This window comes from Melospiza melodia, chromosome 4 (genome assembly GCF_035770615.1).
Source record: "Melospiza melodia melodia isolate bMelMel2 chromosome 4, bMelMel2.pri, whole genome shotgun sequence".
Lineage (NCBI taxonomy): Eukaryota > Metazoa > Chordata > Aves > Passeriformes > Passerellidae > Melospiza > Melospiza melodia.
The window spans coordinates 3,875,738-3,889,702 of record NC_086197.1 but is presented as its reverse complement, the minus strand read 5'-3'; the positions used below and the strand labels follow the sequence as shown (position 1 = coordinate 3,889,702).

The 13,965-nt window shown below is 49.8% G+C and overlaps 1 protein-coding gene across 2 annotated transcripts; it reads right to left on the bottom strand.

Annotated features, from left to right (window-relative positions):
• On the bottom strand, positions 1 to 4,907 carry LOC134417007 (endonuclease domain-containing 1 protein-like). Of its 2 annotated transcripts, none has more exons than XM_063153668.1 (3): positions 4,788 to 4,907; positions 2,421 to 2,739; positions 1 to 1,827 (listed from the first exon to the last, which is right to left on the bottom strand). In XM_063153668.1, exons 2-3 carry the CDS (start codon positions 2,703 to 2,705, stop codon positions 1,285 to 1,287), a joined length of 828 nt encoding a protein of 275 aa, XP_063009738.1. In that variant the 5' UTR covers positions 2,706 to 2,739; positions 4,788 to 4,907; the 3' UTR covers positions 1 to 1,284. The 2 variants fall into 2 exon arrangements, with proteins under 2 accessions (XP_063009738.1, XP_063009739.1); XM_063153669.1 differs by lacking the exon at positions 4,788 to 4,907 and adding an exon at positions 4,292 to 4,315.
• Between the last annotated feature and the right edge of the window lie 9,058 nt (positions 4,908 to 13,965).

Below are 13,965 nucleotides of genomic sequence, written 5' to 3'. Positions count from 1 at the left end.
TGCAGCAAATCCCTTTTATTGTAAGCTCTTGCAAACTCCATGATGGGGCACACATTGGTCTTTGACAAGCATTGAATACATTTCCCCAAATCAGTTTCCCATCAATCTGCAGAAAAGCTTCAGAAGCAGAGCAGAGCATGACGGTGTCCAAGGAGTGCAGCACAGGAATTCAGCTTTGGCTGCTCCAGGCTCTCTATGGATCTGATGCCAAAGCCTGCCTGTCTGATACAACAGCTGCTGCTCTCAAGGTGCAATTTCAAAAGCCACCAAACAAAAGCATGTGCCAGGGTCACAGAATCACTGATTTGTTGTGTTTTGGAGGGACTTCTCAGGACCTTCTAGTCCACACTGCAGGCTGCAGCAGGATCAGCTAGAGCAGGTTGTCCAGAATCATGTATTGTTGGGCTTTGGGTATCTCTGGACATGGAGATCTCCAGACAGGATCTCTGGACACCCTGAGGCTCCCTGGTGCCACAGCCTGGCTAAGGAGGTGAGGGACAAGTCATCTGCACACTCTTGGGGACAGCTGAGGAGGAGAGGACTCGTTCCTCAGAGCTCTCTCCTGACATGGGCAGCAAAGCAAAGCAGCTGGAGGCTCTGCCCACATCTTTGTGCCTTTGAGCAGAGCAGGAGGTGCCCTGAGGGACAGAGCTGGAAACACACCAGAGAAGGAAGCAGCACAGACTCTGACCAGGACATTTGTCCCCCTCTCCTCTGCTCTGCTCAGACCCCACCTGCAGTGCTGCCTCCAGCTCTGGGCCCACAGCACAAGAAGAATCCAAAGCTGTTGGAGTGGAGTTCAATGGAGGCCATGAAGGTGCTCCAAGGGCTGGAGCATGGCTTCTCTGGAGTGAGGGTGAGAGAGCTGGGGATGTTCAGCCTGGAGAAGACTGCTGAGAGTGCAGTACCTCAGGGATCTCCAAGAGGGCTGGAGAGGGTCTTTGGGCAAGGGTATGGAGTGAGAGGAGAGGAGGGAATGGTTTCACACTGGTGGATGGCAGGGCTGGATGGGGTATTATAAAGCAGTAAATTACAGTGAGCAGGCTGTGGTATGAGTAAAAGTTCCCCAGAGCTGTTTTGACTTCCCCATCCCTGGAATGGTTCAACGCCAGGTTGGTGAGGGCTTGGAACAAGCTGGTGTAGTGGAAGGTGTCCCTGCCCATGGCAGGCAGTTGAGAATGAGATGATCTTTAAGGCTTTAAGGTCCCATCAAAACAAACGCACTCTGTGATTCTGTGATGTGTGTGAAAAGCCCCCGAGGCTATTCTAATGAGGCTGTGAGGCTTATTCCCGGGGACAGGCATTGTTGAACAGAGTAACCGTTCCACCGTAGAGCTTAGTCAACCTCTCCTCCAGCTCCCCCAGGCTGAGCTCCTCCACCTGGTTCTTGTCATTCTCAGCAATGGCCCCCCAAGCCTTTGGGGGCTTTTTGTCCAACATACAGCAGGCAGCTGACCAGATATGGCTGGGTCGGTTCACCCTGTTGTCAGATACGAAGGTGTTCCCAGGCACAGCACCCGTGATCACGTAGGTGGTTGTACAGCCCTGGGTCTTTTTGGGCATTGTTTTACACTCGTACTTGTTCCACTGGCCATTGTTGAGGCTGCTGTCCTGGGGCACTATGTTGGTCAGGGTGAAGGTAGCTGTCTTGCTTTCCCTGCTACACTGTTGACTATTGGGGTTCAAATGGCCTCGGTCCAAATCCTTCAGTGTTTTGTAGTCATCAAGGACAGCCTGGCTTTTTTTGATTTCGTCTAAGGTGAAATGATGTTGCCCTATGAGGACCGACTCTCTTTCCATCTCTCTAAGATTATTTTTACCTATAAGCTGCACAGGGAAAGAGAAAGAGGTGTTAGAATAGGGAATGGGAATAATGGAGAAGATTTCCCTGGTGCAGAAATCTCTGATGTTCAAAATCCCATTTACTGTCATTTCCGTGTAGGAAAATGTGTGAATCTGAGACAAATCATACACGTGCCCCTCCTGCATGAATGCAAGAGCTTTAAAGAACAAGCAGCTCAGAATCTGACTGCTCTCAGTTTGATTTGTGACCTTTGTGATCCAGCCTGCAGCCTGTGCTGGGAGCATGGATGCATGCATGAGACAAGGAGCATTTCCCACTCCTAGGACTGAAAAGTGAATTTGGTGATTCACCTCCCCTGCCAAATCTGCTTCCCTTTCCTCCTGTCTCCACAGCCCAAATCTGCCCAGAGCTCTCCCTGGATGTTCTCACACCACGCTGTGATTCTGTGATGTTATGTGTTGTTCCTACAGGTGTACCCCAGTCCTGGAATACCAGAGGTTACTTCCTGTAACCCCATACACAGGGAGATGTGCCAGAAAATGCGCCCTGGGAGGGCTACAGCTTCAGCTCACCTCTGAGTGGCTGGAGGGTGATGTGCTGTAAGAGGAACACTCACCTGAGGCTCAACAAACCACCACGTGTGAGGCCTCTTGGCATCTCCAGGCTCATATTTGTAAGCAGAGTACACTGGAATTCTCCTGTCTCTGTCGTACAGGGTGGCATAGTGATACGAGTTGTTGAAGCGCTGACAGATCCGGGCTGGGTTATTTGGATTCAGGGCATCGTTTGGGGGAATCCCATCATAGAAGAACTGAGGACAGCTGTCAAAGGAGTTCACCACCTCGCTGTGTCCCAGCCAGAGGCAGCTGGCCAACACCTGCAGCAGCAGCAGCCCCAGCATGGTGGCAGGATTTCAGTGAAGGGCTCTTGCTCCCCTGGAAGGCAAATGCAGAGGGACACTCAGCTTGGAAAGAGCAGGCCATGGCCTGGAGCATTTTCGTGAAGGGGGACAGAGCTGGCAAAGGAAGGAATTCTGAGAGACCAGGAAAGGAGTAATTTCTGTCCTCCTGCATATGGAAAAATTACGAGTATGACAAGGCTGAAACCAAAAACAGGGTTTAGGTGCCCAGAGGAGGCAGCAGTGGGAGCACTCAGCCTGTAGGAGGAAGGAGCCAAACCCACCAGGACTACAATCAGCTCTCACAGCAAAGGGATCTTGCAACTGAGGCACAGCCCTGGGACAAGGTCACCTTTGCCCACCTCCCTCCTGCTCTCAGCACCTTCCCACAGCACACACCTGCAGCTGGGCACGGACTCTGCTCAGCCCCCTGCCATGCTGTGCTGGGCTTTAATCTCATGGGCCATTGGGCAGGCAGAGAACAGCAATGCTGCACTGCCTACAGCTCTCTGGCCCCATGCAGGTTCACACAGACACTCAGCTCTTCCAGTCAGACCCAACACTGAACCCCAAATCATCCACCTGGGCTCCTGCCTCTCAGCTGACATGGGGCCATGGGTGTCCTGCTGCTCACCTTGCATTTCCACGTTATCCAACCCCAGACTCTGAACTTGCAGGCACACGGAGGGAGCAAATGAAGGGGCCAAGCAGATGGCAGCAGCAAGCATGAGAGATAACACCTCTATCTTATCAGCACAGTGGCTGCTGCAATGCCAGCCCTGAGGGGCAGCTCTTGCCCTGGTTGCTTGGAATTCCTGCTGATGCCCATCTTCAGCTTTGCTGATTGATTTCCCTGGACAGGCAAAGGCACCATTGCAGGAATTTCTTGGACAGCAACCTGTCCTGTTTTGTCTTTCTCAGTGCTGATGGGATTTTCAGCAGGCAGTAAGATCATTCCTTTATGAGAACAATGCTGAAAAGCTCCCTGGGATGATGGCAAACACACGAGGAGCTTTGTCTCCCTTCAGAGGCAGCACAGGTTTGGGAGAGCAGGGATGCTTCCATTTGCATTGCCAGACACTCATTGGACAGATTTAATATCATCAGCATTTGGGATAAGGCAGCTGGGACAGGCAGCTCAAAGGGTTCCTGGCACACAAAGCTGCCACAGCCTCTAAAGCACAAAGCCCACCTTGGGCTGGCCAGGGGCTGAGCTCAGCACTGCTGAAGGCTTGACAAGTCACCTTGCACATTTGCCCTTGTCTTCTTCTTCTCCCTGACCCTCATCTCTCCCTTTCCACTGGATTCAGGATGCTGAGCTGCACACAGCCCTGCTCTGACCCAAGATATCTGCTCCTTTTTCTCTTTTCCAGCCCTGGATCAGGAATGTGGTGACCAATGAGCTGCAAACTGAGAACTGCAACTACCAGTCTGAACTTTTTACAGTACTCTGCAAAGCATGCCCAAAGCTGCCCCAAATCAAGCAGAGAAGGGTCTGAAAAGTCCTTCTGCATGACCCACACCATGAGACTGAAAGAGATCTAACTAAGGTAATATCTAATATAACAGATTCATAGAAAAGAGCCTACCGTGAGAAGGAGCAGCACAGGATTCTGCTCGCAGCCCCTGTGGCAGAGGAGTCTCAAATGCCTCTGCTGCAGTGTCACACTCTCTGGGTTTATATGCTCTCCAGGAAGAGACAGTTGTTGGATTTCGCAAGAAGATTTTGAGTAAATTTTCCTGGGAATTTAGACCACACCTGTGTTTATCTAGAGGTTTTTTGCAAGGTCATGGGTGGAGTTTTAGTACTCAATAATCTCCCCCTTCCTTATTGTTCTACAGTTTGATATTAATTTTTAGGTAAGCCTTCTTGCGTTTCTTTCCCAAATCATTCCTTCTGTCTGTACCCTCCTGACTGACAGAAAACAACGAAGTCCGGCAAAATTCAGTGCATGCCTAAGCTCTGATTCCTTCTAGAAACTCAGCAGCTCCAGCCGAGGCTTTGTCCATATAGATATTTTTTTCTGAAATTCAGGAGAGATTTTTAATACTGGAATCAATAACGAGGAAGGAGAAAGAGCTTACCTCGTTGCAGAGTCTCAGAACAGTCAGCTGAACTGTTCCTTCTGTCTTCTCCCACGAGAAAGGAGAGTTTGAATCCTCAGGAGTGCACCTGCAATATATACCCTTTCAAAAATTTGCCCCTTGTTATAAACAAGTAATTCTACAGAATAGAGAAGTTTTCTATTTTTATTCGGGGGATATTTTCACACCCACCCTGAAATGTGCTGACTCTTGTTTATTATAGTTTCCCCAGAATTTCACCCGAAATTGCTGTGTTGCAGCATGGTATGTCAGGATAGGTTAACTATATACCCAGGCGTGAAGTTGCCCTTTTTGGTAAACTGTGAATTCCACAGAAAAGAGAAGTTTTCTATTTTTATTTACAGAATTTCTTCACACCCACTGTGAAAGATGCTGACATTGTTTTAGTTTCCTCAGAATTTCTCCCAAATTTGCTGCCTTGCAGCATGGCATGTCAGGGTCAGCTAACAGGGTCTGGTGGGTTCCTTGATCATTTCATCAATCCCACCAGCTGCAGCTGCTGCTGCTCCAGCACCTACACGTGTTTCTGCTCCCAACAGAACAGCTCTGCTGACACTGGATGGACTGGCCTGACTCTGATACACTCAGATATTCACAGTCTGTCCTTCTGCAGCCTCCCTGAACACCATTGCCATGGCCAGGCTACAGATATTCTCTTGCCTGGTTGCCAGGGCTGTGTGACAGCTCCATCCCAGCAGCCTGGGAAGGAGAAGGCTCTGGGGATACCTCAGAGCACCTGCCAGTACTTGAGGAGTCTACAGGAGAGCTGGAGACAGACTCTGCACAAGGGCTTGGACCTGACCCATGTGCTGGGCTCAGAGATAATTTTCTTGACAGTGGCAGGTGTGGGGCTTTGTTTTGGAGTTCTGCTGAACACAGAGTTGATAACGCAGAGATGTTCCTGGTATTTCTGGGCAGAGCTTTCACAGGCCAAGGCCTTTTGTGCTTTTTGTACTGCCAGACTGGCAAGGAGGCTGGGGGTACCTGGGAGGTTGGGAGGAGACACAGGCAGGACAGGTGAGCCCTACTGACCAGAGGATATTCCAGAGCATGTGACATCATGCTGTGGATATAAAATGAGGGGAAGGAGGAGGAAGGAGGGGGCATTTGAAGTGGTGGGTTTTGTCTTCCGAGGTAGCTGTTAGGTGGGATGGGGCCCTGCTCTCCTGGAGGTGGCTGAACACTTTTCTATCCATGGGAAATGGTGAAGGAATTCCTTGATGTGCTTTGCCTGTTTGCATAACTTTTGCTTTCCCTGTTAAACTGTCTCTATCTCCATGCAGGAGTTTTCCAGTTTTTCCCCTTCCAGTTCTCTCCCTGATCCCAGTGGTCAGGGAGGTAGGGAGCGGCTGTGTGGGACGTGCCTGCTGGCTGGGTTTAAACCACAGCATCGGGCCAAGCTGAAAGGGCTTGAAATGGAAGAAATGTTGGTTTAGACTGGATATTAAAAGGACATTTTTGACTGTGGGGTGGTGAAACCCAAGCACAGGTTGCCCACAGAAGCTGAGACTGCCCCATGCCTGCAAGTGTCCATGGCCTGGTTGAACCAGGCTTGGAGGAGCCTGGGATAGTGGGAGGTTTCCCTGCCTATGGGAGGGCATGGAAGTAGGCTGGTCATTAAGGCCCTTTCCAACCCCAAATATTCTGTGATTCAATGACCATTCATTCATTTAAAGCTAAATTGGACAAATTTTCTTCCATTTCCAAATGTCCAGGAATAATAGAATGATGAGTTGGTTGTTACCACTGTAAGTGTCCAGAAGAAGTGTGTTAGACCAAAGTTTGTTTAAACATGCTGGTTGAGTCCTGTGGTTTCTTTTGTCTCTGTTAACCTGGCAGTGATGTCTTAAACAAAGTGGGGTTTAGCCAGAATGAGGGAGAAGGCCAAGAAGAAGCAGATCTGGTGGAGGTGGGGCAAATTCCTCCTTTCTGATGGGGCCCAACTGACAGAACAAAGCAGGGCCAGCAGTGGTCACATCATTAGAAGGGGCCATAAACCATCGAAGACACCCAAAGTGTCCCCCCACTCCACAGTGCTGCCTGACCCAGTGTACAACATCTCCCAGGGGAAAAGTGGGGCAACCCCACATCATCCTGAATTCACAGAACCTACTGAACCCTTCAATGCAAAGGCCTCAACCCCCAAAGGATCGTCAAACTTTGGGACATCAAAGTTGGGAGTCTTGTTCCTGGATCAATGGAGGTATCTTATAAGAGATGTTTTTTTTTTTTTTTTTTTTTTAATGGCGGACAAGACAGTGTCCCTGCGCTGAGTTGTGCCGCGGAACTGTGCCGCAGAGCTGTGTCGCCGAGCCGGGCCTTGTAGCTGGGCCTCGGAGCTGGGCCGCGGAGTTGTGCTGCGGAGCTGAGCTGCGAAGCCGAGCCGCGGAGCCGGGTCTCGGAGCTAGGCCACGGAGTTGTGCTGCGGAGCCGAGCCGCGGAGCTGAGCCGCGGAGCCGGGCCTCGGAGCTAGGCCGCGGAGTTGTGCTGCGGAGCTAAGCCGCGGAGCCGCGGAGCCGGGCCTCGGAGCTGGGCCGCGGAGTTGTGCTGCGGAGCTGAGCCGCGAAGCCGAGCCGCGGAGCTGGGCCTCGGAGCTGGGCCGCGGAGTTGTGCTGCGGAGCTGAGCCGCGAAGCCGAGCCGCGGAGCTGGGCCTCGGAGCTAGGCCGCGGAGTTGTGCTGCGGAGCTAAGCCGCGGAGCCGCGGAGCCGGGCCTCGGAGCTGGGCCGCGGAGTTGTGCTGTGGAACTGTGCCGCGGAGCCGGGCCTCGGAGCTGGGCCGCGGAGCTGTGCCGCAGAACTAGGCCGCGGAGCTAGGCCGTGTAGCTGTGCCGTGGGGGTGTGCCGCGGAGTTGTGCTGCGGAGGTGAGCTTCGGAGCTGTACCGCGGAGTTGTGTCGTGGAGCTGTTCTGTGGAGCTGTGCCTTGCTCCCTTCCCTGCATTCTGCATCCCTTGAAGAGTCTCTGTTACTACCTTAGCAGCTTTGTGGTGCCAACTTGCTGCTGGAGAATTCCTGGAACTCTGAAACACCGGATTTTTAAATCCTTAATTTCCAAATCTCTGTATTTTTAAACCCCTAGACTCCTGTAACCTCGGATTTTAGAATCCTTGGATTCCTAAACTCTCGGATATCCTGAATCCCCGGATTCCTGAACCTCCGGATTTTGAATCCCCTGCCGTCTGGTTGTTTCTGGGGTGTTTGTTAATAATGGTTTCTACAAGATCAAAAGCTGTGGCTGGTATAAGTGATCAAGTTGGGCCCTCCAAAAAGGACGTGAGTGTACAGACGCACCCCTGCCCAGAATGTTTGAGTTTATTGGTGGCATCAGGGAGTGCTGTGGAGGAGAACTGTTTACGCTGCGAACAAGTGAACGACCTCCTTTTAATGGTGGCTGAGCTTAGGGAGGAAGTAGAAAGATTAAGGAGTATTAGGGAAAGTGAAAGGGAAATAGATTGGTGGAGTTCAGCCCTATCATCTTTAAGGGAGGTTACTAACCAAGAGACTGAGGATTTATATACCTCCCACTCTCAGACGCTAGAAGGGCATTTGGTGGATGAAGAGGAATGGGAATGGGTCCCTGTGAGGGGTAAAAATGGAAAAATCTGCCCCCCTCCATCATCCAGCCAAGTACCACTACAGAACAGGTATGAGATATTGGATCCAGAGATACAACTAGATGGTTTAGGAGAGAATTGTCTGCCTAGTGAACCTCCTAATTATGTTTCACCTGCAACACGAGTTATTACCTCTAGTACCAAGAAGAAAAGAAGGGTAATCGTCGTAGGTGATTCCCTCCTGAAAGGAACTGAAGGTCCTATATGCCGACCAGACCCATCCCACAGGGAAATCTGTTGCCTCCCTGGGGCCCGGGTACAAAATATTACTGAGAGACTTCCTGGACTGATTCAGCCCTCTGATTATTATCCACTGCTGATAATTCAGGCTGGCAGTGATGAGATCGAGAAGAGGAGCATTAAGGTAATCAGGAAGGACTTCAGGGTACTAGGTCAGGTAATTGACAAGGCAGGAGCACAGGTAGTGATGTGCTCAGTCCCTTTGGTGGCGGAGGATAAAGATGGAAGAAATAGGAAAATTTGTATCATTAACAAGTGGCTTAAGGGTTGGTGTCATCGACATAATTTTGGATTTTATGACCATAGCGAAACTTTTACAGCATCTTCTTTGCTGGAATCAGATGGGGTACACCTCTCCGTTAAGGGCAAAAGGATTTTAGCTCATGAACTGGCAGACCTCATTGAGTGAGCTTTAAACTAAGCTCGAAGGGGGAATGGGAACCAGCTGAGCTAATTGGAAGCAGGCCCAAGAATTGTAAACGTAAGATAGGGGTGAACCCAGTTGCCCAGATGAAGTGCATGTATACAAATGCACGAAGTTTGGGCAACAAACAAGAAGAGCTGGAGGCCATGGTACAACTGCAAAGCTATGATGTAGTTGCCATCACGGAAACGTGGTGGGATGACTCATATAACTGGAGTACTACATTGGCTGGATACAGACTCTTCAGGAGAGATAGAAAAGGAAGAAGAGGAGGTGGCGTAGCTCTTTATGTTAAGCAAACCTTCGATGCCATTGAAATTGAAACAAAGGAAGAAGGTGTCGAATGTTTATGGATAAGAATTAAGGGGAAGGCCAACTACGCCGACATCACATTGGGAGTCTGTTATCGTCGACCTGATCAAGAAGAAGAAGTCGACGATCTATTCTATAAGCAGTTGTGCAACGTTTCAAGAGCATCAACCCTTGTTCTTGTTGGTGACTTTAATCTACCAGATATCTGCTGGGAATTTAACACAGCAGTCAAGAGGCAATCAAGAAAATTCTTAGAAACTATGGAAGATAACTTTTTGTTACAGCTGGTAGATGAACCCACCAGGGAAGGGACTACATTAGATTTGTTATTTACAAACAGGGATGGGCTGGTGGGGGATGTGATGGTTGGAGGTCGTTTAGGGCAGAGTGATCATGAAATAATAGAGTTTTCAATACTTGGCGATATTAGGAGGAGCACGAGTAAAACTCGTACATTGGACTTCCGGAGGGCGGACTTTGGCCTGTTTAAGAGATTAATTCAGAGTGTCCCTTGGGAAGCCGCCCTTAAAAATAAAGGAGTTCAGGAAGGGTGGGCTTACTTCAAGGCAGAGATCTTGAAGGCGCAGGAACAAACCATTCCTGTATCCCGAAAGATCAGTCAACGGGGCAAACGTCCAGCCTGGCTGGGTAAGGAGATCTTGGAAGAGCTTAGGAATAAAAAGAGGACGTATCAGAGTTGGAAAAAGGGTCAGGTCTCCAAGGATGTATTCAAGAGGGCTGCTAGAGTATGCAGGAAAAAAATTAGGGAGGCCAAAGCCCAGTTTGAACTCAGGATAGCGACCGCTGTTAAGGATAACAAAAAATGTTTTTATAAATATATTAATAGTAGGAAAAAAGGTAGGACCAGCCTTTGTTCCTTAATGGACACAGGTGGGAATTTAGTATTTACAGACGAGGAGAAGGCAGAAGTGTTCAATGCCTATTTTACCTCTGTTTTTAAAGAGAAGATGACTTGCCCTCAAGACTCCCGTCCGTCTGGACTGGTAGATGGTTTTAGGGAACAGAATGGTCCCCACATTATCCAAGAAGAGGCAGTTATAGAACTATTGAAATGCTTGGACATTCACAAATCTATGGGACCAGACGGGATCCACCCCAGGGTGATGAGAGAGCTGGCAAATGAGATTGCAAAGCCACTCTCTATCATTTACCAACAGTCATGGATTACTGGTGAGGTTCCGGATGACTGGAAGCTGGCCAATGTGATACCCATTCACAAAAAGGGCGCAAAGGATGATCCTGGCAATTATAGACCAGTCAGTCTAACATCTATACCTGGCAAAATAATGGAACAGTTCATATTACGTGCCATCATGCAAAATTTGCAGGATGGCCAGGGTATCAGACCCAGCCAGCACGGATTTAGGAGGGGTAGATCATGTCTAACTAACCTGATCACTTTTTATGACCAGGTAACCCGGCTAGTGGATGCAGGGAAGGCTGTAGATGTTGTTTTTCTGGATTTCAGCAAGGCCTTCGACACTGTATCCCATAGCATACTCCTACACAAGCTAGCTGGCCGTGGTCTGGATAGGAATACCCTTTGCTGGGTTCAGAACTGGCTGGATGGCCGGGCCCAGAGAGTGCTGGTGAATGGTGTCACATCTAGCTGGCGACCAGTCACCAGTGGTGTCCCTCAGGGGTCTGTGTTGGGACCAGCTTTGTTCAATATTTTTATTGACGATATGGATGAGGGCTTAGAGTCTTTTATTAGTAGTTTCGCTGACGATACCAAATTGGGAATGAGTGTAGATCAATTAGAGGGGTGTAGGGTTCTTCAGAGAGACTTGGAAAGGCTGGACATATGGACAGAATCAAACGGGATGAGCTTCAATAAGTCCAAGTGCCGAGTATTGCACTTCGGCCATAATAATCCCCTGTACCGATACAAGCTGGGGATGGAGTGGCTGGATAGTGCCCAGGTGGAAAGGGACCTGGGGGTGCTGGTTGACAGTCGATTGAATATGAGCCAGCAGTGTGCCCAGGTAGCCAAGAGGGCCAATGCCATCCTGGCCAGTATCAGAAATGGAGTGGCCAGCAGGAACAGAGAGGTCATTCTTCCCCTGTACTCGGCACTGGTGAGGCCTCACTTAGAGTATTGTATCCAGTTCTGGGCCCCTCACTTTAGGAGGGACGTTGAATTACTTGAGCGTGTCCAGAGGAGAGCAACGAAACTAATAAAGGGCTTGGAACACAAGCCATATGAAGAGCGACTGAGGGAGCTGGGGTTGTTCAGCCTGGAGAAAAGGAGACTAAGGGGTGACCTCATCACTCTCTACAACTTCCTGAAGGGTGGCTGTAGTGAGCTGGGGGTCGGCCTCTTTCTCCGGGCGACAACGGATAGAACAAGAGGACACAGTCTCAAGTTGCGTCAAGGTAGATGTAAGTTAGAAGTAAGAAGGAAATACTTCACAGAAAGAGTGGTCAGAAACAGGAATCATTTACCCAGTGAGGTGGTGGAGGCATCATCCCTTGAAGAATTTAAAAAAAGACTGGATGTGGCACTTGCTGCCATGATCTAGCTGAACAGTTAGAACATCGGCTGGACTAGATGATCTTATAGGTCTCTTCCAGTCTTGAAAATTCTGTGATTCTGTGATTCTATGTTGGCACCCTGGCACACTTTGTCCATGCTACTCACAGGAGAATAACTGGTGTCTGATGCCGACACTTGTGTGGGTGTTATGGCATCCTCTGATTGTATTGGCACAAACAATGTCCTACAAGGATGCTCTGGGCACTGTGATTTTACTGGTGGAAGTAGAAATTTCACTGAGAAGCAACTTGTGATTTATACAAGATGTGACCCTGCAATGCAGCACTGCAGCAAATCCCTTTTATTGTAAGCTCTTGCAAACTCCATGATGGGGCACACATTGATCTTTGACAAGTATTGAATACATTTCCCCAAATCAGTTTCCCATCAATCTGCAGAAAAGCTTCAGAAGCAGAGCAGAGCATGAAGGTGTCCAAGGAGTGCAGCACAGGAATTCAGCTTTGGCTGCTCCAAGCTCTCTATGGGTCTGATGCCAAAGCCTGCCTGTCTGATACAACAGCTGCTGCTCTCAAGGTGCATTTTCAAAAGCCACCAATCAAAAGCATGTGCCAGGGTCACAGAATCACTGAATTGTTGTGTTTTGGAGGGAATTCTAAAGATCTTCTGGTCCAGACTCCAGGCTGCAGCACGATCGACTAGAGCAGGTTGTGCACAATGTTCTCTGCAGCATCTTCACGTGTGGGGCACATGACTTGGGCAGCAGCATTCCTGACCACCTCCTGACCTGACCCCCAGGAGTTCTTGGCTGATATTCCTGTGCCAAAGTCCTGTTGCCAATTAGCAAGGGACATTTTGCCCAGGTACAGGAAGTGTGAACCACATTGCAGGGAGTGTAAACAGAAAGCCACCCGGATATACAACAGATAAGCTGTTCCTCAGAAATCAGAGCTGTAACTTTACAATATAATCTCATAAAAGTTGCCAAACACGGAACTTTGTTTCCCCCATGGACCAAAGGATCTTTGCTGAGCTGCTCTCTCAAGCAAAGTTTAGAAGATATCACTGTCTTGATTCTCCTGTTTCCTTCTCTTTTGGGACATCACATGGCAACATGCTCAGTCCACAGAATGTGAACCATTGGTGTTACTGGAAATGGGCTTAGCCAGCTGCCTGATCCAAACATGAGCAGTGAAGTGGCTTGAGGTCACAGTGTCTCCTCAGAATTCCCAGAAAAAAAAAAATCTATCCCGAGTGACAAAAACCCCTGTGACACACTGGAGCCCAGAGCTCTCCCCAAAGATGGACAGACACAGAGCAAACTGCAAAATTACCCTGCCATGGCAGTGCAGCTGCACCTTCCCAGGGAACTCAGGTGCTTCCCACCCCACCGTGGGCATGGAGCAGCTCTGGGCTCAGCAAAGGGCTCCATCCCTATTGCCCATTCACAGCAGGCTCAGCAGAAAGCAGAGGCAATGGCAGCTGAAAGGTGCCTGGCAGCATGCTTGTGGAGCTGGGGCAGCCCTGTGCTCAGCTCCAAGCTGGCTGCCTGGGAGAAGCACAGAATTATTTCTGTTGGAAAAGGCCTCTGGCATCGTGGAGTCCAACTTTGGACCAATCACGCCCTGCTCAAATGGACCATGGCACTGAGTGCCACATCCAGTCTCCAGGAACTGGGATTTCACCACTTCTTCAGGCAGTCTATTCCAATGTTGAATCACCCTTTATGTGAAGAAATTCCTCCTGAGGCACCTTCAGAATCTCCCCTGGTGCAGGTCGAGGCCTTGCCCTCTCATAATCTCGCTGGTTGTCCAGCAGAAAATGCAGATCCCCAGCTGGCTACAGCCCCTTTTCAGGGAGCTGGGCAGAGAAATGATCTCTCAGAGCCCCCATGTCTGGGCTAAAGAACCCCAGCTGCCTCAGCTGCTCCTCACAGGCCTTTCCCTGCAGGGCCTTCAGCAGCTCCATGGCCTTGCTCTGCACGGCCTGCAGAGGTGGCCTCGGCCCGTGGATCCAGCCTGTGCAGATCCCTCTGCAGAGCCTTCCTGCCCTCC

Bases quoted from the DNA above. Each gene is read 5' to 3' on its own strand.
- LOC134417007 (XM_063153668.1), bottom strand. From the start codon at position 2,705: ATGCTGGGGCTGCTGCTGCTGCAGGTGTTGGCCAGCTGCCTCTGGCTG. The intron at 1,828-2,420 runs GTGAGTGTTCCT...TTCCCTGTGCAG, and splicing joins GGTGGTTTGTTGAGCCTCAG to CTTATAGGTAAAAATAATCT.